The sequence below is a fragment of the Daphnia magna genome, unplaced genomic scaffold (genome assembly GCF_020631705.1).
Source record: "Daphnia magna isolate NIES unplaced genomic scaffold, ASM2063170v1.1 Dm_contigs021, whole genome shotgun sequence".
In the NCBI taxonomy this organism is placed as follows: Eukaryota; Metazoa; Arthropoda; class Branchiopoda; order Diplostraca; family Daphniidae; genus Daphnia; species Daphnia magna.
Genome location: NW_025533118.1, coordinates 1,678,460 through 1,701,961, shown reverse-complemented (window position 1 = coordinate 1,701,961; position 23,502 = coordinate 1,678,460). Strand labels below are relative to the sequence as shown.

Below are 23,502 nucleotides of genomic sequence, written 5' to 3'. Positions count from 1 at the left end.
TAATTTCAAGTAAAGGGTTTCCTGTAACGTGCCGCGAACTTGACGCGTAGGTTCAAATTGGAATACCAATACGAAAAGCAGCTTGTGGCAAGGTAGCCACTTTACAAAAAAAAAGAGGCAACCTAAAATTTCCGTACGGGTGGGAAAGGATCGCAATGGACATAGTGGGCTTAATTCAAGAAAGCGCTAAGGGATATAGATATATATTAGTTATATCAGATTATGCCAGTAGGTTTGTTTTTACAGTTCCAATGAGAAATCAAACTGTCCAAACAATTGCGAAGATTTTAGTTAATAAAATATTTACAAATATCGATTTCCAGAAGTAGATCTAACAGACCAAGGTACTAACTTTCTATCCAGTCTGATACAAGAGGTGTGTAAACTATTCAAAGTCAAACAAATAAGGACTACGGCCTATCATCCACAAACTGATGGATTAGTTTAGAGGTTCAATAGAACTCTCTGTGACATGCTAGCTTGTTATGTCTCAGACCAAGCTGCTAACTGGGACAAATACCTTCCGTTCGTTACTTTTGCTTACAACACAGCAAAACAAGCTTCAACTCAAGAAACACCATTCTTTCTATTCTTCGGACGAGAACCAATAATGCCCAATGATATCAAGATTAACAGAAGATACAAGACCTATGAAGATACTAGTATGGTGTATTCACAGCAGTGGGAAAAAGCTCAAAAACTGGCAAGAGAACATCTCTTCAAATCACAAACAAGACAGAAAAAATACTACGACGTAACCACGAAAATTATTAAATACAACATAGGTGACTACGTATTACTGAAGGCGCCACCAGCAGCAGGAAACTTCATAAATCGATGGAACAGACCATTTCAAATTTCAAGAAGCTTCTCGGATATCAACGACGAGATCCAGCACACTGAAAACAAAAAACTGAAATCTGTCGTACATACCAACCGTCTCAAACTTTACATACCAAGAAAGCAAGAAACAACTGAGGAAGAAGAAATACTACAAAACCTACCAGAAAATGTTAAAGCCCAATGACGACCAGTAATTCACCAACGCCGACCAGGCCGACCAAGGAAGCAGCAGCTGATACATCCAGTGAAGATGAACATCAAACCACGCAGGAACGAAGGAGAACCAAAAGAACAAACAAACCATACAATACCTAACCTTTACCGTATCCTATAACGAATAACCAATACCACTTAAGAAGACGATATCAAGGACCGGGTTACTAAACATTTTCATTTTTCACCGATGCAGACATTACTCTTCCTTCTTTGCCTCCTTCATTCACTTAACCCTACTTACCCTATCTATGCATCCGTCTGTGATTGTAACAACATGAAAATACGAGGAATCCTAGACTTCGAATTGCCTTACTACTGTGACAATGAAAAACCAGAAACACAACACTTACCAAGGATACCAACTACTTACACCTTAGTAACCAAGCAAAAACCAGCAGCCACTTGGAAAGGATGGACATGTTGACAGTGGACTAAAACAAATAAAATAACCGGATCGTTCTGGATCGGATCCTTCGATACAGTTTATTCCCAAGAAACAATAATAATCACCCCTTTGGAATGCTGGCGGATGGTCAACGATAAAAAATGTGGCGACAATAACATGCAAACCGGACCGACGGGTCACAGCCACTCCTACAGGAGAAGGTAAATGGTAAGCCATCAAGGAATACCAAACGCTCAACTGTATAGCGGAACAGATAACGCAACGTCAGGAGAAACCAGATAGTCCAATCGAAAGCCCTTTCGGATTACTAAACACCACCCAACAGGAAGGACAATTCATCCAAAATCATAATACGATCGTTTGGGGAGAAAGAACAACCAACAGTTCATACACTCATACGTTACTAAAAGGAAAAAGATACCTGGAAATTCCTCGAGAACCAGAGTCGGATAACTCCAGCCGCCTTTACGACACCAGTCGACAGATTGAAATATCTTTTCTTAACAAACCAGATAAGGACATCGTATCAATAGGATATAAAGTGGTTTGAATCCCTCTAACGTACTTCACGTTTCCTGTAGAAACAACAAAAATTTTGTATGAAATGTTCAAGAACACAATCGCAACATGCATTAAAAATACCAACCTTGCCACACCCGTGTGTGAAGACTACAGAGAGTTGTACAAATGCAGACCACAAAGTTCTCTTCTTCAAGAAGTGCACTTTCTTTTCGACACCCAAGTCGAAGACGAAAAACTTGGGATTCGCCTCTACAGTATTTCATACGCCTGGGGACTTCTAAGATTGGCACATAGAAGACCAAAGATAATCAAGGAAGATGGAAAAATCGTCCAAAAGGGTGCAACAATATACATTACTTACGAGTCCGGAAGCAGAAACCCTTTGACAACGTACAGTTTCAAAGGACGACCCTCTCCCATCAGGATCGAAATTTGAGTACATTGTCGACCAAAACGATACGCGTACAAAATACTCATATCTGCATCACGGAGACAACACACGACTACGTATTTGCTGCAGCCTGTTCAGAGGAATCAACGAGATGGATTCTAGAAAAAGAGAACAGCTACCTAATATCCCAAGAATCAGAAATGTGTCTTACCGTAGGGGTAAACCTTAAAATTGGAAAAGTGTGCTTTGGAAGGAGATACCAGAAAAAACCAGCAGTGGTTCTTTCAAACAATAAATACCAATCCGGATGTTATAGAAAATTTTCCCGACGTAACATTGTAGGATATTCAAGAAGTCCGATTAGAACAACGAAGAGCAATTACAACCACAACCAACTCACCCATATTTGGCGGTATCTTGAAAGCAAATCATGGCAGTGGAAATATCATCTGGGACATGATCGCCTGGGGGTTGTTAAAAAATGGCCAATATCCAAACGGGAAATGTGTCACACATCATGGTCTCAAAAAACAACTAACCATGGAAGATTGTGACACAGATTAGACAAAATGTCAAGAAGAACTAAAAACGTTTATCACAAGTAGCGATCCCCTGGTGCAATCACAAGTATCCGTAAGAAACTGCAGTAAAGCAACTACAAAAGGACAAGCTTTCGAGTATACGTCTGATTTCACCATGAGACCGTTCAACACTAATGCTTGCGTCAAGGCAAACACAACGATGCTTATTCTACAGGAATGCGCCAACACCTGTTCAATTTGGGGCACTTTCGAACACACAGGACAGCTCCTGGCAACAGACAGAATTGGCCTACATTCACCGGTGTCAGACAGAAAATGTCTCACACTAAAAGTAGGACGTCTCCGTTTAGGACATTGCCACGGTTCAAGTAGAAAACAACAGTTTAACTTCGAATATCGAAACCCGCACCAAATACGGACGCTTTCAGCAGCAGCCATTATAGCGCTTCACACTCAACAATCATCGGACGGAACACAACTCCCACTTATACCTCCTCTTCTCAAAAGAGAAAGTAAAGCAAACAACGAAAACTAAACCACGCCCACCACACAAAAATCTATTTCATCTACTTCAAGCACCACAACGACAGTAAAACCAACTACAAAATTAAGCACAACCACAATTAAAACAGCAATAGCCACAACAGCCATAAAAACGACCGTTAAAGTACACCACCGACAACTAGGCCTATAACAACTACTAAGCCTACGACTACCACAACTAAGCCTACGACTACCACTTAACTAAGCCTACGACTACAACAACAAAGCCTACAACTACAACAACAAAGCCTACAACTACAACAAATAAGCCTACTACTACAACTACTACGCCCACAACTACAACACCAAAGTCTACGACTACAACTACTACGCCTACAACTACAACAACAAAGCCTACAACTACAACATATAAGCCTAAAACTACAACCACCCTGCCTACAACTACCACAGCTACAACTACAACTACTGAGCCAATAACTACAACCACTTGGCCTACAACTCCAAGTACTGAACCTACATTGCCATCAACTACAACTGAAACCACGTCCACTGTACTATCATCAACAACTATAGCGACAACAACAACTGAATTAATAAGCAATTCAACAACACCTCCCACAACAACTTAAAAAATAGAAGATCCTCCAGTTACGAAAAATAACACCAGTATAGAAGATGCAATAATGGAAATTATTGATGACACTGAAAAAACATCTCAGCAAGAAATGAGGCAGCATCTTTAACACTAGAACAAGTACCGGAGGTACCAATAAAAAATGAAACAGAAAGCGGTCTACCCCAAAATATAGAAGAATTCAGTGACAAAATTAAGTTCGAAATTTCAAAAATGCATTAGCAATATAAAATAAGTATAGAAACAGAACACGAAAACAAACTTGCAAAAGAAATCCGCGACGTATATTGTCAACTATCATTGATAAAGAAAACTCAAGCGGTGATTCTAGCTCAAAGTAACGGAATTGTTGCTGCTTCAGCGCTTGGATTACCCATCTGTACGAGACTGCAAGGCTTCGGACAACAGATGACACTTCAACCATGTGAAACAAAACGAATTTTCATCTCCGCAAAAGAATCCAAATGTGGATTTCAACCATTCTTTACCTATGAAGATAAAAACTGCACAATTGGAGTAGATGGATGGTCCATAAATCCATATTCCGATTGCTTTTGGAAAACTCATTTGGTAAATTTAAATGGATTCCATCACACCTGGGAACATAATTCAACAGACGGAGAGTGGGTAAAACAAAAAGCAAGCATTCACATGCCGAACTTAGACCTTATCACAGAGTTCGAAGAGTTGCACTTGAATGATTTCGACTACAGTTTGAAGAGCCATCCAGCGCATGAAACAATGGAAATGGAGCAATTGAATATCCTAAACGATTTAGTAGGCCTAATGCAGGAATCAAATTTAAAATCAGTTTCTGACATAGTGATGTCAGAAAAACAGGATAATCAGACAAGAACCATGTTCTCATGGTTCGACACATTAAAAATTCTTATCCTATCTATTATCGGATTCATTATATTCATCGTATGCCTACGCATATTGATCATTTGTGACCCTTTCACAAGAATCATGAAAAAAATTCGCCAAACTAGAAGATTAAGACGATATGGAATCAATATGGAAGAAGCACACGAATTAACTTCAATGATCGCAAATTCAAGCAATCAACCACCAGAAGAAAAAATAGAACAACCATTCACTAGGATGACGGCTCCTACACCTTTTACCATGGAAAGACCCACACAATCACGCCCAGCTCAACGAAGCGCGCCGAAACAACGTATTTACCCTATTATGGAAGAAAACTGGGAATCCGATCAAGCTCGCAAATGCACAGGAAAACACACGACGTGCACTTACGTTGTGGGTTATGGAATGGTATGGGAAGACCTTTGCAGATGCTCAACAGAAGTTGAATCTAAAAACAACTAGCCTAAAAAAAAATATAATAATAGCAAGCAATAACAAGCAAACACAAAAACGAACGAAGACAGGAAAACAAAGAACCGGCGTAAAAGAGCGTCAAGAAAGAACTAAAGGAAGAAAAGAGAAGAAAAGCATACAAGAAAAAAAAATGATTGAAATCTGTAGTAGCATTCCAGTAAAAAGGAACGTAGACCATCAATTATTAACTAACACTTTATTATCCTAAAGACAGTGAATAACGGTACAGGAAACATATCTTGTATTTTGTGCCTCATACTATAGCCCAACAAACAAGAATAACGGTGAAGGAAAGAAAATAGGTGACAGGTAAAAACAAGTTTTCACCTAACCATTGTCACGCCACATGCCGAAGAGAAGTAAGGAGAAGAGGAAAATCAGAAGAAAAAGAGGAAAATTGGAGGACCAATTTCTTCTTACAGAAGGAATGTAATAGACCGCAGCAACTTCTCCCAGCAACAGCAGCCCCTCCCAGCAAGAAGGTCGTCACGAATGCAACCTTCCCTGCGGATAATAGTTTATGATAAAAGTAAAAGTTATTGTAAACCCCTCCCTTCTTAACCTTCAATCTTTTGGTATATAAGTGCATGGTTGTATCGTCTTAAGTAGAGTTAGTTTACTGGCAAATACACAGTCTAGAAACTATTACAATACAAAGAGGAATTGATTCAGGTTCCCTTTATTGGTATAGTAAATTTTTTTAATTTTTAATACAAAAGAAATCAGCGCGAAAAACAGTCACAAGCGACTACTTTCCCCATTGTTAACAACGTTATGGAGGGAATGTTATGACTGATCCGGGTAGTCAGCGCCCCTAGCGAGTGCCCCAAAATTTGTCCACGGAAAAAGCAGACGAACAGCCCAAAACAGGCCTAGCAGACGACAGTTCTGGGACCTCTAATGTTAGACCATGGCAACACGATCACTTAATGACGAAGTTTTTACAGACCGCAGAATAATAAAACTTGGTTAACACCAAAATCACGGATTCTCAAACAACAAAGTTTGATCAAGGGCGAGTGAAGTGGGCGAGAAATACTCAAGATACAAGAGTTTGAATGGAGACTGAAAATTCGACGTCAGTAGGCCTAAGGAGACGACGGTAATTCGAAACAGTCACACATAAAATTGCTATAGTGTTTAATACGCACATTATTAAAAAGGTCGCCAATCCCAAAATATTGTAACCCATCCAATTAGGGTAGAATGGGGCTAGTTGGCAGGAGGGCAAGTAGACAATTCTTAATTTAGAAGAACTAAGAACTATGTTCAAGAGATTTTATTGAAATTATTCGTGGTCCGTTTTATATTTATTATTTATCGTCCGCACATTTGTGCAAAGTTTTGTAGCTTTATCTCAAATAGTTTAGGAAATAGAAAACAACGAAATTTTTTGCGTCAAATAAACAACAGTTTCTTGCTTAGTATTCATCAATTATATATTTTCTTGGTATGCATATAATTTTTGAAAAATATAAGTATTTTAGAAAATTGTGTTCTCTCTTGAACTGTCACAATGGATTGGTTTTAATCAATTATAAAGACTTATAAATATTATTATTTGAATAAACCCAGGGTTGGGGTTAGTTGATACATTGCAACATGGGGCATGTCGGCTTATGCATAATACATGCAAATCTATATTATTTTTAGATTTTTTCATTTACAGTACCCACCCAACTATTAGGTACACCCCCCTTTTTTCAGTGCATTCTTAAGGCACTACGTGTCTTAGAAAAAATGCAATAACTCTTGAACCGCTTGGGCTAGATTTTTTTCCTTTTTTCCCTGAGTAGATCTAATGATGATCTACATTTTTTATACACATGAAGTCGTCGTAGGATTAACCTCCACGGCGCTACGGTATCGTTCAGTTTATTAGGTACACCCCGTTTTCCCCCATATGCGCCGTGTTAAATACGGCGTTTTCAAAAATATACAAAAAATACTAAAAATAAAGCTGAAATCTTTTTCTTTGTGCCAGAAGATGCACAATTCTTCACTCTATACTATGATTTACAGTCAAACCAACTAAAAGAACCCTTCTCTATACCCCGAAGTTTACACCCCTCAACATTTTTACGGCAAAATCAAAACTGGCGATGTCGCCACCAGAGGCACTGCAAGATTCGGGCTGTTGCTACCAGCCGCCAGCTTTCACAGAATATGGTTTCAATTTTAATCTTAGTTTCATTAGAAAATAAACAATGAAATATGCAATATGCGATGCGAAAATGAAAATAATCAGGGAAAAAAGGCAAAAAATCTAGCCCAAGCGGTTCAAGAGTTATTGCATTTTTTCTAAGACACGTAGTGCCATAAGAATGCACTGAAAAAAGGGGGGTGTACCTAATAGTTTGGTGGGTACTGTAAGTATATTTATCTTTTTGTAAGCTATCACAACTGATTTCTGAGTTTCCCACTCTGAAATAACTACAGAATTTCATTTATTGTAATGTTATTCTAGTTCGTTTAAAACATCAACATTTGACTGAAATTCCCATTTGAAATACATTGGGCTAACTTACCCCACCACCACTTCCAACTTACCCCGTTCGAGGGGCATGTAGACAATTTTTTTGAACGTTGATTTCGATATGAATTCTTTAACATAGATCAAATAAAGAAACCCCGAGAAAGCTGGCTATCTGAACTTTCTTTTAGAACTTTTCGGGTATCGAAATATGACAAATTAAAGAAACGAGAGAAGAAATACAAAATAATACCAACTAGCCCCACCCTCCCGTACTAGTAAGGGCTACGAAAGTTTTGGAGTAGAAGCAGACAAATTGTTGCTGTTGCTAGGGGAGATCGGACCCACCTTAGACAATCCCGCCATTTCCCACATATTTTGAACAGTTGTAGCCAGATGTTCAAAAAATTAAACACAAAATATCAATCTTACCTCCATGCACCTCCCACATTTTTATTAAATTTTTTTTTGTCATGTTATCTACAATACTAGTTTTAAATTTTCGAAATTTCTGGACAGTAATAGGGTAAAACTGGACAGCCGTGTGTACCATGTTACATAGGTTACCATAAATTTAGCTACAGGTATGCACAATTCAGTTTTGTTGTAGAAAAATGCATATAGCCAACATGCAAAAACATTGTGGCCATTAGTACTAGATGACTTTTACCTAAAATTTTTTGATTGCCTATTGAAATGGTATTATCATCAAGTCCTCTAATAATTTTTCCAGGGCTTTTATCTTTCTGGATTGCTGACGAGTTAACTGGCAGATATTTCCACACAGAAACTGCAGAATTTTATATGTGTGAGGCACCTAGCATCATTGATGAACAATTCTCATTATAATTTTCTCTTGCTGCGTGAAGTAAGCTATTCCAATTTCCACGTTAACTTATAAAAATTAATATTGTTTTCTTTGTTTCAGATGCCCCGTAGTTATGTTCGCAAATCTACAACAATCCTGCACTCTCATTCTTTTTGGGGTATTCGAGGGGTATTCGAACTAGTAGCGATTTGGTTTTTGCTACTAATAGTACAGGAGGGTATTCTATTAGTAGCATATATGTTCTAGAATAGGGGTTCGAATACCCTTAGCATAGAGTGTATTCGGGGGGTATTCTAACCCCTATTCTAGAATTGACATGCTACTAATAGAATACTTTCCTCTTCTATTAGAAGATTCCAGCATCCGTCTCGATATCTAGACCTATACGTATAGCTCAGATAAAACCAAACACTGGATTCAAAATTAAAGCATTAAATAAAACAGAACTGACAGAAGATAATACTCAAGTAATCTGTATTGAGAACACGTCAAAATATAAGAAAGACAGATTAAAGCGATTAAAGCACGTGGTTCTTTGTTCTGTTGGTGGAAACAAATCAAGTTTGCCATTCTTTGTCACCAAGTTGTTCACAAGGATCTGGACAATTGTTATCCTCTCGACTTCGGTAATGAAAGCCTCAAGGCGTTCCATATAGGGTCCAACAATCATATTTCCTTCGTCAGTTTCGTTTAAAATTTCGATGACGTTAACATCTCTCTGAAAATAATAAAAATATTCAGTTGAAATTAATTTTAACTATATGTGTAAATATATTTACGTTGGAGGTTCCGTTGTTGTTTGAAGGTTCAGCAGGTACAACTATGTCTAATAATTGATTTTCGTTAACAACTGCCTCAATTTCTAAAATCGGTCCGGGATCAACAATGACAACATTGGCCAATTCCTCTTGCTCTTGAAGTTGTTTGATTGTTTTAACGTAATTTAGCAGTTTCATTTTGTGGCCCAAGTCCAAGTCCTTCTACATTTGATTCATTTAAACAAATAAGGCATTGTCCGTCAATGTCAGCAGCTGAGTTTAGGAATCCATGAAAGAGACGTAAGTGATTCGTAAGTTTGGAAAAAGTACCTCTCACTATAGCTAAGCACACGAAACATTTGAATGATTTTTCAGACATTTAAGATGGGTAAAATAGTGGGTATCACACAAAACAAACATCGAAAATTGACAGACTTACAAGATAAAATTATTGGTATATTGCTTACCGAACAATTTGTCAGAAATCACAGCTGGAAGGATGTTACTTGACTGGAAACGAAACTGCAATTCTTCTGCAGTAAGAGTTGAGATGGGGCCTGAATCCATTAAAGATCTCACAAATACTAACTCATAGTCTCCAATGACAGCCTCAATAACTAAGCGTCATGCTGTTTGCCAAATTTCATCAATGTTAACAAATATTTGATAATCAATTATACATATGAAACGTTGCTGTGCACAGCATCATAATCATGATCATGATTATATATAAACAGATCTTTTTACGAGTCTTTTTCCCAAATAATTTTTCAAGTGTTATTTTACAAATAAATGCGATAAATTTTCGGATGGCAAAGTGTATTACCGATCGTACGTATACGGCCCATTAATCGGGTATTTTCTTTAAAAGAAAATTCATCACCCCCCCCCCCCCTATTCTATTAGAATAGAGGGGTGAGGCATGCGTCCACTCTTTGTCCTTGGAATGCCGGGGGATTCGAGCGGTAATCGAATTCGCATAGGGTTCTTCTATGGGTATTCGATGCTTTCGAATAGGGTTGAACCTATTATAGTTCTGTTCTAAGCAAGGGTATTCGAAGATGGAATATCGGTCGTAGAGGGTTAGAATATCCCCTGAAAACTGAGAGTGTATCTGAAGACCTATTGCATAAGGCAGTTAGTGTAGTTTTGTCCGGCAGATTAACAATAAGAAAAGCAGCTTAACAATTTGGCCTGAAACATGCAACAGTTGGTTTCTACAGTAAACGACATTCTTCAAATGACCTTTTCCCCTCAAGGGAAGTGAAAAAGCTTCAACATTCAAGCCAAATCATCCCTGCGAAACTTGAAGTTGAATTGGGCAACTATTTAAAGGATTATGCACTCATCAATCATGGACTCAGCACTAGAGAAACACGCCAATTAGCGTACTCATTCGCAATTGCAAAGGAAATAGTAGTGCCAAAGAATTGGACAGAAAAAGAATTTGCTTCGCAAGATTGGATGATAGGATTCCTCAAGCGGAATAGCTCCCTATCAATTCGTAAGCCAGAGAAAACTAGTCAATCGCGAGCAGCAGGTTTCAACAAACCAGTAGTTCTTCTTACTATGACAAGTTGTCAGATGTGATGACCAGGTACAAATTCTCTGCACATCAAGTTTGGAATTGTGACGAAACCAGCAACCAGACGGTGATGCAACCGTCAAACATTATCGCTGAAAAGGGGACTAAACAGGTAACAGTTGGTGTTATAGTATCTTTTTACAAGAAATAACAAAGGAGTAAATGTTACCATGTTGGCCTTTATAAATGCTGCCGGCGGTATGGCACCACCAGTTTTCATTTTTCCTAGGAAGAAGTTAGTCCGCTCTTTGTATGAGGATGGCCCTACAGGATGTCTTGGGTTCGCCCAGGATTCTGGCTGGATGACCGGATCAAATTTTTTTAAGTGCCTTCAACACTTTCATAGTTTCGTTAAGTGCTCAAAGGAGAACCCCGTTTTGCTGACGTTGGACAATCACTGTAGTCATCTCGACTACCAGGCAGTTACCTTTACTAAGGAAAACGTTATTGTACTACTCACCTGTCCTCCCCATGGCTCACACGCTCTGCAGCCAGTTGATGTCACTGTATTTGGTCCGTATAAAAAAAGCAATAGAAAAAAGCCAAAATGAATGGTTGCATTCCAATACCGGTGGACGAATTTCAATTAAGGAGGTTGCAAAACTAGCTAGTGGCCCATTTGTTTCCAATTTTACTCCGAGTAACATCATTTCCGGATTCTAAGCAACTGGTATTTTCCCCATGAACAGAAATGCAATTAAAGAAGCAAGATATGCTCCTTCATTTGTTACAGACCAGCCAAGTAAATTTGAATTTTTTTTACTTGGTCACTGTTGTTTAACAAACTATTTAATTTGTTTAATATAGGCCCGGAAAACGGAACGGAAAATACTAAGGACACCTTGTTGTCGAACACTCCCCCTTCTGCAGACGTTGTTATTTCGTGTCCACCAACTGATGAAACTGGAAGCGTGAATGTTACAGGAAATGTTAAAAATCTTTCCCTCAGTTCAACAATCGCGGATTTGATGGAATTAATTTCTGCAATTTCTCCACCCGTGAAAGAAAACACCGGAACTTCACTGACTTCAACACCTTCGACTTCAACCACTCCCATAGCACATGTCTGCCGTCGGATGTCCGAATCATGGCCGAACATCCGTTAGATATCCATGTACTCAATGGGTAGTTCCAGGGATGTCCGTCGGCTAGTCACCTTGGAAGTGCAATGGATGTGCGAAAATTATATTCTACGGACCTCCTTCCAACAGGCAAGAAGATTTTCAATTTTTTCATTTAAGGATCGGCCTCGAGCCAATAAGGGCGCTTTTTTGCCAATCGGGTTTCTCATTTCGGGCCATCGAGGTGTGGCTCAGGGTGGAAAATTCTTCTATCCGAATTCAATTGGGGTTTAATCGAGTACTTAATCAGGGTCGACGCAAATCGATGCAAACAATATAATCGATTGACTGTTTCATCCGATCAATCCGATAACAACCCTCATAATAGCTCGTTCTACCCGCCTGCCCCGATTTTTACTCTGAAACCGAAAGAACAGCATTTTTTTTTAATTGCGTCGGGGCAACGGGATGACCTTAAATTTTTCCCCGCACCGGCCCGTTTGAAAAAGTGGCACCTCAATTCAGCCCCGAATGCACTTTATCGGTGCGGGGCAGTTAACTCGATTAGAGCTAATTGGGGCCGATCGCTAGGTTTCATTATTAATTGTCAAAATTTATTTGTTTTCAAAAGGGGAGAACTTAACCGTGTTAAAATTTTTCCCTTGAAAGTATTTTTATTTTAAGTCCAGCATTCAATAGGAAAAATTTAAAAAATAAAGGAGTAGTTATCTATTTACCGGTGGTTTATTTTTAAATTTATTACAAAAAAATGAATAAAATATATGTAAGTCGTGAGTTTGTTTGCACAGGCTTGCCGTTTAGCTTACGGAAACCAAGCCATTGGAAATTAACTTACAGAAAATATATATTATTCGGCATTTAATAATATTCGAAGCAAGTTATGATAGGATTTTAATTTCAAATAATAAAAAACTACTTTAAACTTAATAAATCATGCTGAAGTTGAAAATTTAAAAAATATTTAGAATCAATTGTTTAATTGCAATTTATACACTTCTGGTTTCACCTAAGTTCGACATCATCTTGACTTCTTAAAAATCCTGTTGGTAATTTGATATCGAAAAAAACTCAAGTGTCACAACAATTCGATTGGATTGTTCGAGACCCCGCCGTGGCTTTAAAAAATGAAATCGGTGTTCGGATTTTTGAGCAGGATACTGTACGTGTCCTGTATGACCCCGCTCTCCCCTCTTAAGTATCATTTTATAATCGATTAATTGATAAAAACATTATATTGTTTTCAATTATTAACTAATTAGATTTTTAATAAATAAGAAATGGTTTGCATAACATTTCAAAATTAGACTCTCAAGTTTAAGCATTTGTTTACGATTCTGTTCTGTTACTAAGCAACCTAGGCTCCGCCCCCAGAATATCGTTTGGGTCCGATATCACCCGCAAACCAATGTCCAGAATCTCCCCCTGAAACGTCATTTTTTAAATCGCTTGTTACTCTCAAACTACTATTCGTAAAAATACAAATGAACCGGTGAATAACAAAGGGAAGACCCAACTATTGTTTATCACTATAATGGTGGCCTTAAGTTAAGCAATTTTTCAACAACATGAAAAAATCTGGAAGTAAAAAGGGTAAAAATACGAGCCGTTTTTTTTATTTTAGCGATAACTACACGAATAGTTAAGGTAAATTTTTGAAACTTCATCCCCAAATGCGGGATGGAATTCCACATAACACAGTATTTTTTTACTTCCATTTAATTAATAACCTTACTAGTTATTACGGTTCTCCAATCTGGTTCGTATCTATTCTCTATAAAGGGATGTTTAGAAAACGGTAGACCATATTTGTCTAGCGCGTTTGTGGCTGTCCTAAAAGTATATCAGGCTTTTGGGGGGTGGGAGGGTGTCAAAAGGGCGTGACAGTTTGTGACCGTGGGGGTAGGGAGGTTCATCAGTATGTGACGTCACAGTTCAGACCTGCTGAACCTGGTCTAAGAGACATGGCAACCCGGAAAGGATTAGCGCGATGAAGATGAGGCTCAAGGTCTAAATACTTATACCTGGTATTAACACATTTTTTTTTTCTAAATGGGGGGTTAAAAAAATTGTGACATACTTTTAGGGGGAGAGTTACTGAAATGTGACGCCCTGTGACAAGGGGGGAGGGAGGGTCAAAATTTGCCAAAAACAGCGTGACATATTTTTAGGACAGCCCCTTTTCTTTACAAATTGTTCTGAAAAAAGCAAATCATTTGTAGAAGAGAGTGGGGTCAATTGAGACACAGGGCAATTGAAACAAAAATTGTTTCTCTCGCCGTATAAGAGGGATTTTCTGGAAAAAATTAGGGGAAATAGAATGAGGGGGTTCACAAGTTTAGAAAAATTAACGAGTTTTTTTATTCAAAACTTTTTAAGATATCTTGAAAAAACATTTTTTTGTTTTCCGTCTGTTAATTTTGCGTTTTCAATTTTTTTGTTTTAACCCCTATAAAGCTACGCTTTAGTAATAAAATTAATTTCAGGTGATTTGAAATTCATTTTTCTACAATTTAATGTCATTTAATTTTTCCCTGCATTCTTAAATAATTTTAAATAATTAACTGTGACGATGACCCTATTGTGGGGCAATTGAAACACTGTTTATATTCCCTGTCTGCGAGTGTTTGCATTTTTTTTGCAAGTATTTGACGTAATTCATTTCAACACATGTAAATCATCATATTAACACAACTATAATTCTTGTATTAGCTGTTTGGGATTTATTTTTAAAAGCATGTTGCTTAATGGTAATGCTTATGGTTAAATTTAATTATTTAAATCATTTGACTAAATTACGATATACCATAAGTATATTTGAAAAATCTGTAAATCGCATTGTTTCTAATGTTAAAATTTGATCACACTAGCAGTTGTGGCTGCTGAGATATCGGGATTTTGATTTTATGTGGGTATAAAGAAGCTTCCTTATGGGAAAACCCACGTTGCAATTGCCCCGAAACACCGTTTCGATTGCCCTGCTATCATGGCAATTGAAACACTCGAAGCGACCTCAGTTTTTTACAATTTACTACTATTAAACTTAATCTTTTCTCATAAAAAAATACCGTTTAGTAGTTAAGATAATAGGCTACAATTCTATATAATTTTTATATTAAATTTTTCAGTTTTTTTTTCAAGAAATACAAAAAACCAAAAAGTATATAAATTGCCCCTACTCTCCCCTATTGAAAAGAGGATTGTCGTTCAACCGCCTTCATAATCCCCCTGAAGGTCACTCCCTTTGCGCTCCAAGGAAAAAAAATGCCTCCTATCGTCTCACTTCTTGCGAACGCCCGAATCTGAAGGTTCAGGGTTCGAATCGAGTAGACGTACGTACGTGTAGAGAAAAAACGACTTGTGTCCTATTTATGCACTTAAGGTATTTAATGTAACTACAATTAAGTATTCCGAAATATCTCTTTCGGAAATACATTCAAAACGACCTAGAAAGAAAAGTTAAAGAAAAAAATCCCATTTGTTATAACATTAAAATTTGAGAGGCGTATCTGTTACTTATGTAACACGGGGAACGGCATAGGGGCATTTCCTGCTTCAGCACAAGACACTGTGTCTATATAATTTTAGACACAATGTCCCGGATCTCCTAAGTTTACAAAAATATCTAGATAAAAGTAGACAATTGTCTACATTTTCTAGACATCTCTTTTTAGAGAGTGGTTTGGGTCCGCTCTCCCCTACATACAGTCATGCTTGCAAGTTTCTTTAGCAGGCAAATGGGTCTATATCCTTTCATTTTGTTTGGACGGAAGGGATACTATGGTGCCTACCATACCCTCGTTTTCTTTCCATTCTTCTCTTCCTCTACGTTTCAGTCAATTTTTCTACTTTTAATGTTGCACCTTTTTCGCGGGTTGCAAAGAAAGAGAAATAAGAATAGCATAAAGGGGTAGGGGAGACCGGGGTTAATTGTCCCACCCGGGTAGGAATTTTATCTAGGTCCAATGTTGTTGCCGATACAGAATCGGCCATTGGTTCAGGATCAGAATCGCACATCGGCCCGGGTCATTTCCAACTTGAGTCGCCAAACCTTGTCCATTTCTGCTATGCCAATATTACACATGTATTTTGGTAGAACACCGGCAAGCAGTGTTGATCCGGGATTAATTTATCAATATTGGCATAACAGAAATGGACAAGGTTTGGCGACTTAAGTTGGAAATTACCCGGGCTGATGTGCGATTCTGATCTTCAGCCAATAACAGCGAAAAACAACCCAGCTAGCAGAGTATATTTCCCAAATATTGCTAAAATATTATATTCCTACAATTGAGATGTTGGTAAAATAATTTTTTTAAATATTTATCCAATATATTTTTGCACCCGAATTTATTGGGTCACAATATTTTTTAAGTTATTTTACTTCTATTGGTAAAATAACAGATTTCTTACTTTTCAAATGTTGGCGAATGTTATTTGCTTTATATTTAGCTGAAAACTGCATACATCGTATTTTGCAGAGGAAGTTATTATTGGAAAAATATGAAAGAAAAAAATTTACAGTCCACAATTTGTTTATTTTTCGATTCATGTTTCACGGCGATGTTGGACATAGAATTCAACTATCTGAATCTGATGAACCTGAACTAAAGTACGAACTAATACAATCAAAATTGTTCCTCTTGTTTTTTCTGAAATTGGCTGCTTCATTTCCAGATGATTCCACGTCTTCCTCCGACGATTCAAAGATGTCACTTGCTGAATTTTTTGAGAGATTTTTTTGTTGAATCTGTCCTTCTAATTTTTTTCGTTGATTTTTCTCTTTCTTTTCTCTGTGCCCCCATTTTTATCTCCAGATTCAATAAAAAACTTTTGTAAAGACGTTTTGAATTGATTGGGGTCGTATTTATCGTGATGTCGGGATAAACAGGCAGCTAAATATAAAAAAGTGTTTATCATTATTATTTCATTTTTATAACTTATATAAATTACGTCAATTATTACCACTAATGCAAGCCAAGATAGTTGGGCAAGATTGAGAAAATTTGTTTTTCTGTATTCCTTTGTCACGAATAACAGATGTTCCTTTAAAAGTACATAGCTGGGATAGCGGTATGGATATCAGAGTAGCCATCATGTTTTTGGCAGTTTGATATACTGAAGTACCAGGTACCATTTGTAGGAATGCCAACTAGAATTTAAAGTTACGTTAATAACATTACACATTGGTTTTCTTTCTGTGAAAATGTAGAAATAAATATAGTGTACGTACCAAATCGTTCTTTATAGAAGCCCCATCATCGCTAGCTATGCTATCCTCAAATTTCACAAGTTCACTCCAATCGTCGAAAGGCATTGTGGGAAGCTTGTCCTTCAATAATTGAAGTCCAGAAGGAGAAAAGACTCCAGCAGTACGATTATCTTTAATCACCATTTTTTCTGTTCGCTTACTTCGCTGATCCATTTTGATCAGTAGACGACTCATTTGAGCAGGAGTCCTGGACAAAAAAAAGTATTTAGATGTAGTTGCATAAAATAGAGTATTCTAAAAAAAGGCCATACGTACAACACCATTTCTAATTCTGAAGTATTTTTCTGGATTTTGCCTCGTCTCTTTTGACTGATGAAGTTGATATCGCGGACTTTGCTTGCATTGGTCGCTCTAGATGCCTGCGTTGTCTCCTGGTATGAACTTTCAAAATCTTCTATATGTGATGGTTCTTCAATTGTGTCAATATTGATACCAGAGTCGTTGCTCATATCTTCATATCGCGTCAACGTGACCTGACAATTGCGCTTAAATAATCCTAATAACAATAACAAATTAACTGTTCTGCCAATATATAATAACAACATAATATCTATTGCCATTTACCTTCGGGCGCAACCATATCTTTCTCTAATGATTCGGAATTTGAAACAGTGCTGACTGTGGCCGTTTGAATGACAGCTTTCAAAGATTTGCCTCTATCCACCCCACGTTTTCCGGATACTAATAAAAAAAGTAACTTATTATGATACTACAACTTAATAATAATAATCATATATTACCTTCGGGGACACTACTATTCGGTATAGATGGGAAATTTGAAATGTTTTGTTGTGTGGGCTTCTTGGCTAACGACTTTTTCACTGAGGGCGGCGTAGTCCTGGTCGATTCTTGCGATAGAGCTTTCTCACTAGCTTTTGAAAATTCCCCGATTTCGTAATCATCAGCATACTTTTTATTCGCTATTCTCAAACGCTTTACTTGCTCAGATTCTTCAAACGTTTCTCCTTTACTCAGTCGTTCAACTCGCCGATATGCAGATTTAATATCATCTAGTAGACAAATAAAATATTTTACGTTAATAATAAGCAGATGACGGTTAAGTAATTATAGAGCGGAAAAAAGATTATAGAACTAGCTGTTTTCAAGGCTACTATGCTAAAAGAAATATAAATGTAGTTCAAGTCATGATTCCCGAATGTAAATAAAAACAAACGCTCTCGTTCGCCATCTGTTGGTAGAATCCACAACTATTTGTGTTGATCTCAATTGAATGCAAATTCAATATATTTTTTTAATTTGACGAATCAGAGAATAATTTTACCAGTTTGAGAGAAATACACATATGAGAAAGTTATCCAATCCGATTCCGCTGGCTTCATGCTCTCACCACGTTGTTTCACTTGTTCACTAACTTTCATATCAGCAGGAAACTGGCATTTCAATATTTCTGGCTGACACCATTTAGGATTTAGAACACTGAAAACCTGTTTATTTGCCACTTCATCGTCGTAAACTTTTGCGACCCAATACCGCTTGTATGGCTTTTCTGGGAAACGTACTATTGCAGACATCTTGGTAGCAGAACGCAGACTTGATAAACGTGATTGCCTCTGATGATGCTAACGGCACGCAACGTTGCATGACCATTTTGTGAGAAGCTTAATTCGTCTATTCGAGAACTCATCTAGCGGAATAACAATAGTACTACAATAAAATTCCAGTTTTTTTAATTTATATGTATTATTGCCACAATAAATGGATGGCCTGTCATAATTAACCACGCTTGTGTCATGATTTGCAATCATGAGTTCGTCTAGGTGGACAGAAAATAGGGAAGTAAATAAAGAAATCCAAAAGCTAAAACTTCAACAGCAAGAGCAAAATTTGGTTACTTATTTCAGTTCTTCATCAGAACGATCAGGTATAAATAAAATTAATGCATCTTAATATAATACCGATTCAGGCATTTGGTCAAAACTACTTTATTAAATATAGATTCCGGAACAAGTGCTGAAGAAAATCGAAGCGAAAGTTCAGACAATGATTTATATAGTGGAACATCCGACAGAAATTTAACAGATGAAAGTTTAAGAATGACGACAGGTATAATAATTTTTCCGTGCAAAGTGATACAAACAAACTTTCTAATCAATGATTAAACTTTAAAATGTCTTTAAAATATATAGAAAATTTACTACTTCACCAGGACATTTGTGCTAGGGGACAATTGATTGAATTTGAATCTTCAGGTATTATCTTAAAATTAAATAATACTTTATTATGGCTCAAATCAAATCATTTCTCTGTTTTTCATGTATAGCCTCAGATAGAGATAACAGATCTGCGGTATCTGCGGCACATTTTGACAACTCCTTACATAATAATGACACATCATCTTTATACACAACAACCACAGATTCTGCTGCAATTGATTACAACACAAGTACCGATAGTAGCTACAGCGATGAAATTTTAAACAACTTTGATGATATTGCAAATGAAAATCCAATTGAGGAAGCTTTTAACGGACTAACCATTACGGAGCGTATCGCACAGATAAAAATCAAGACTAATTGTTCTCTAACAACTATCGCTGAAATTTCAAATCTCTTACGCGACTTGGGGCATAACATACCTAAGGATCCAAGAACCATTATGAAGACGAAAGTTTGCGACTTAACCAAGTTAAATAACGGTGTCCAATGCAACAGCAACTCATTCGTCCACCTTGGATTAATTGAAGGGATAAGGAAAAAATTGATGAACGCCGACAAAAAGCTGATGATGCTTATTCTTCAATTTAATATTGATGGTTTACCGCTCTGGAGGAGTAGCCGCACGCAATTCTGGCCAATTGTTTGTCGCATTATTAATTGTCAAGATAGTAGTGAATTTCTCGTCACTTTACACTGTGGAGTTGGAAAACCGCTAAGCGTCAGATCATATCTTCGGCCTTTTTTGGACGAATTAAAAGCGCTTTTAAACGACGGATTACTTCACTTTGGGCAAAAATTTGACATTCGAATTGGCGCTTTCTGTTGTGACGCACCAGCTCGCGCATTAATCAAGCAAATCATTGGACACACGGGATATTGCGCATGTGAACGATGCGAAACACATGGAATGAGATCTGATAATAGAACGACGTTTCCACAACTAACGGCAGCTTTAAGGTATTTATTATTGGTTAAAAAGCTACTGAATTATTTCTTGTAGTAAATTCAAAATGCTTTTCAGAACTGATGAGTCTTTTAGAGCTGGTTCTGATGAACATCATCATAATTCCATTAGCCCTCTTGAAGAAATCGATAATTTAGACATGGTGTTTGACATACCGTTGGATTATCTTCACCTGGTTTGTTTTGGAGCCATGAAACGCCTTCTGAAAATGATTTGGTTGGAACAACACCCCGATTGCCTGAGTAAGCAACAACAACGATTGATAAATGAATTAATCAGATTATGTGCCATGCAACTACCAAAGGAATTCAATCGAAAAGGTCGATCGCTTGAGGATATAAGTAACTGGAAAGCCACAGAATTTAGGACGTTTCTTCTCTACACTGGTATATATATTTTAAGAAACATCCTCCCTTGTCATCAGTACAAACACTTTATTTATTTCCATGTTGCTATTCGAATACTTTGCAATCCGAAATCTACGGTAGACCATATAAAATATGCCGATCAAGTCCTGAGACATTTTGTGACGAACTTTTCAGCTTTATATGGTGATTTTCATATTGTTTACAATATCCACTCTTTGATCCATTTGGCAGGAGACGTTCTTATTCATGGCGCGTTAGATACATTTAGTTGTTTTGGATTTGAAAACTATTTAGGAAAACTCAAAAGGCTTCTTAGAAATTCAAGACTTCCTCTCAAGCAAATTGTGCGAAGGTTATCAGAAATCGATGCTATGCAAAGTGCGATGAAGAGAACTGGATTAAATGAGCGTTGCGGAAAATCGAAATCATATGATACATTCGCTACTATCATTCCACAGTCTAAAAATGATTCCTATATTATCGTTCCAAGGGCTAGGCATCCAATAGTTATTAAAGTTACAGCTATGGATTCATTATATGTTACAGGTTACGCTCTTAGAATAGAAAAAAGGCGTGATGGTAACTTTGAAGAGTTCTACTCGCACCCAGCTAAAGCATCTGAATTAAATGTATATAAAGTGCGCGGCTTAATAAGGCAGAAAAAATGGAATAAAAATGAAATTAAGAATGCTATAAAAGCTGTTTTTCTAAGAAATAATGTTATGCGCGATTATGGTTTAGTGATTCCACTACTACATTTGTCATCACAGTAATTATGAAGCAGCAAAATAAATAAACACGTTCAAAAGAAATGTATGTTTACGAATTTATTTGTTTTGAGTGAATTATGCATAAAAACGTCCAGGCTCAAAAAATTCAAACATTCATTTCAAAACAAATAAAACAGTATTATTAATTAATTAATTAAGAATTATCAATCAGTTTTATTTAAAGTGATCGAAAATAACAGTACTGACATTTGCATCCTTAATGTGTAAGACAAATCATAACACGGTGGCGTAGAGGTAAAGTGTTATATTCGTGATTCAATAGTTAGTTGTTCGAGACCTATGAACGACTTCGATTTTTAGGCTATGATTTGTTCATTTGGGCAAATTATGTATACAGAACTAACGTAATGAATACAATAAAAGTTATTTAGGATTTTTAACGCATGGTAAATGAAAAAGAATATAGCTTTTTCATAACTCAACGTTCGATTCCTTACTTAATGGTCCGTTATTGGTAAAATAACAAAAAATAATATTGATTTATTATTCTTTGATAAAAGTCATTTATTGGGAAAACAACAAAAAAATTTAACAGCCACCTTGTCGCAAAAAAGTAAAAATATAATATTATACCAATATATGGGTTATCGACCGAAGAATATTGTCGGAAAAAAATATTTTACCAATAAAGATCTGCTAGCTGGGAACATTGTATCAATGTTAAAAATTTAACACCTAACCAATGTTATAAATGTATTTTGATAGAACATTGGCGAGCAGTGTTTATCAGGGATCATTTTATCAGTAGTGGCATAACAGAAATGGACAAGGTTTGGCGACTCAAGTTGGAAATGACCCGGGACGATGTGCGATTTCGATATGCAGCCAATAATGGCGCAAAACAACATTGAACCAACATTCAATATTCCAACATCAAAAATTAAATAGTAGCCTAAAACAAAACAATAGCTTTATTCATCGTAATGTAAAGTAAAGACAAACCTAGCCGTATTTTTCGGATTTGAACCCTAGACCACCGAACAACAACTTCATCTTTCAGACGCTTTATCCACCTAGCTATTTCTATACATATTAAGTAAAATGTTTTCCGGAGTAATTCCGGAATTTGGTTAAAAACTTAGAAAAAATTTCCCAGTGAAAACCAAAGTTAGCTTAAGTTTAGTACGTGGTTACAGTTCTATTATTTTTACTGATTATAGATACTAATTTACACAACAATCATTTCATTTTCATGTTTAATCGTTAATTTAGACCAAACATTTCAAAAATACAACAAAAAATGTAATTAAAATAACAAATTTAAAAAGCACATCCGGGTAGGAAACAATACTGTGAAGCTTGACTCTCCGGGTGAGAGTAGGCTTCCAAAATAAGACGAGATAGAAAGGGGAATTTTAGGTAGACTTACAGTGTGTGCATAGTGACAACTAGCGGCGGTAGAGTAGAACGCGGCGGGTCGGGGCACAAAACAGTTTATTCACACAAACACTTACACTTACAAAATTAAAAGAACTTGTCGAGTCGAGCACTAGAAAAAGACTGAATTCGTCAGGGTTTTGGGGAAACATTTTATACGGGAAAACAAGGTCAGTTTAATTTAACATACGGGGAAAGGTAGAGAATATTTTAGTGTAAATTTAACACTAAAGTGTAAAAAAGGTACCGGGTAAGGGTTTTCGGGTTAGGGTTCTCCGTGGGAACCAAGGTCGCACATCGGAGGTGTGAAATCGGCGGTGGTAAAAAGGTTCGCGGCTGGACGTTCCTTACATACCTTACGGCCGTGAAAGATTGCGTCCCGCAATCATGTTGCAGGGTTTAGGGGAAGAGTGGTTTCACTGTCGAA

At 37.0% G+C, this 23,502-nt stretch overlaps 3 protein-coding genes, 2 long non-coding RNA genes and 1 pseudogene across 6 annotated transcripts; 3 read left to right on the top strand and 3 right to left on the bottom strand.

Moving 5' to 3' along the window:
* Positions 1–1,781: 1,781 nt before the first annotated feature.
* LOC116918459 lies at positions 1,782–2,380 on the bottom strand. The gene is made up of 3 exons (XR_006652602.1): positions 2,349–2,380; positions 2,112–2,264; positions 1,782–2,040 (listed from the first exon to the last, which is right to left on the bottom strand). It is a non-coding gene; the product is annotated as an uncharacterized LOC116918459 (long non-coding RNA).
* A 3,649-nt stretch (positions 2,381–6,029) lies between these two features.
* On the top strand, positions 6,030–9,455 carry LOC116926184. The gene is made up of 3 exons (XR_004395893.2): positions 6,030–8,459; positions 8,609–8,743; positions 8,804–9,455. It is a non-coding gene; the product is annotated as an uncharacterized LOC116926184 (long non-coding RNA).
* LOC123477396 lies at positions 9,162–10,063 on the bottom strand. 2 transcript variants are annotated; one of them, XM_045180730.1, is made up of 3 exons: positions 9,930–10,063; positions 9,484–9,684; positions 9,162–9,422 (listed from the first exon to the last, which is right to left on the bottom strand). In XM_045180730.1, the coding sequence occupies exons 2-3, from the start codon at positions 9,658–9,660 to the stop codon at positions 9,168–9,170; spliced, it is 432 nt and encodes a 143-aa protein (XP_045036665.1). In that variant the 5' UTR covers positions 9,661–9,684; positions 9,930–10,063; the 3' UTR covers positions 9,162–9,167. The 2 variants fall into 2 exon arrangements, with proteins under 2 accessions (XP_045036665.1, XP_045036664.1); XM_045180729.1 differs by having other exon boundaries at positions 9,484–9,735; positions 9,930–10,059.
* A 1,154-nt stretch (positions 10,064–11,217) lies between these two features.
* Positions 11,218–12,073, top strand: LOC116932506 (annotated as a pseudogene).
* A 4,570-nt stretch (positions 12,074–16,643) lies between these two features.
* LOC123477400 lies at positions 16,644–18,930 on the bottom strand. The gene is made up of 7 exons (XM_045180737.1): positions 18,681–18,930; positions 18,139–18,408; positions 17,963–18,079; positions 17,654–17,894; positions 17,360–17,585; positions 17,092–17,278; positions 16,644–17,021 (listed from the first exon to the last, which is right to left on the bottom strand). Exons 1-7 carry the CDS (start codon positions 18,928–18,930, stop codon positions 16,885–16,887), a joined length of 1,428 nt encoding a protein of 475 aa, XP_045036672.1. The 3' UTR covers positions 16,644–16,884.
* A 30-nt stretch (positions 18,931–18,960) lies between these two features.
* Positions 18,961–21,729, top strand: LOC116935939. The gene is made up of 5 exons (XM_045180736.1): positions 18,961–19,280; positions 19,355–19,462; positions 19,546–19,608; positions 19,680–20,532; positions 20,597–21,729. The coding sequence occupies exons 1-5, from the start codon at positions 19,163–19,165 to the stop codon at positions 21,678–21,680; spliced, it is 2,226 nt and encodes a 741-aa protein (XP_045036671.1). The 5' UTR covers positions 18,961–19,162; the 3' UTR covers positions 21,681–21,729.
* Positions 21,730–23,502: the final 1,773 nt, after the last annotated feature.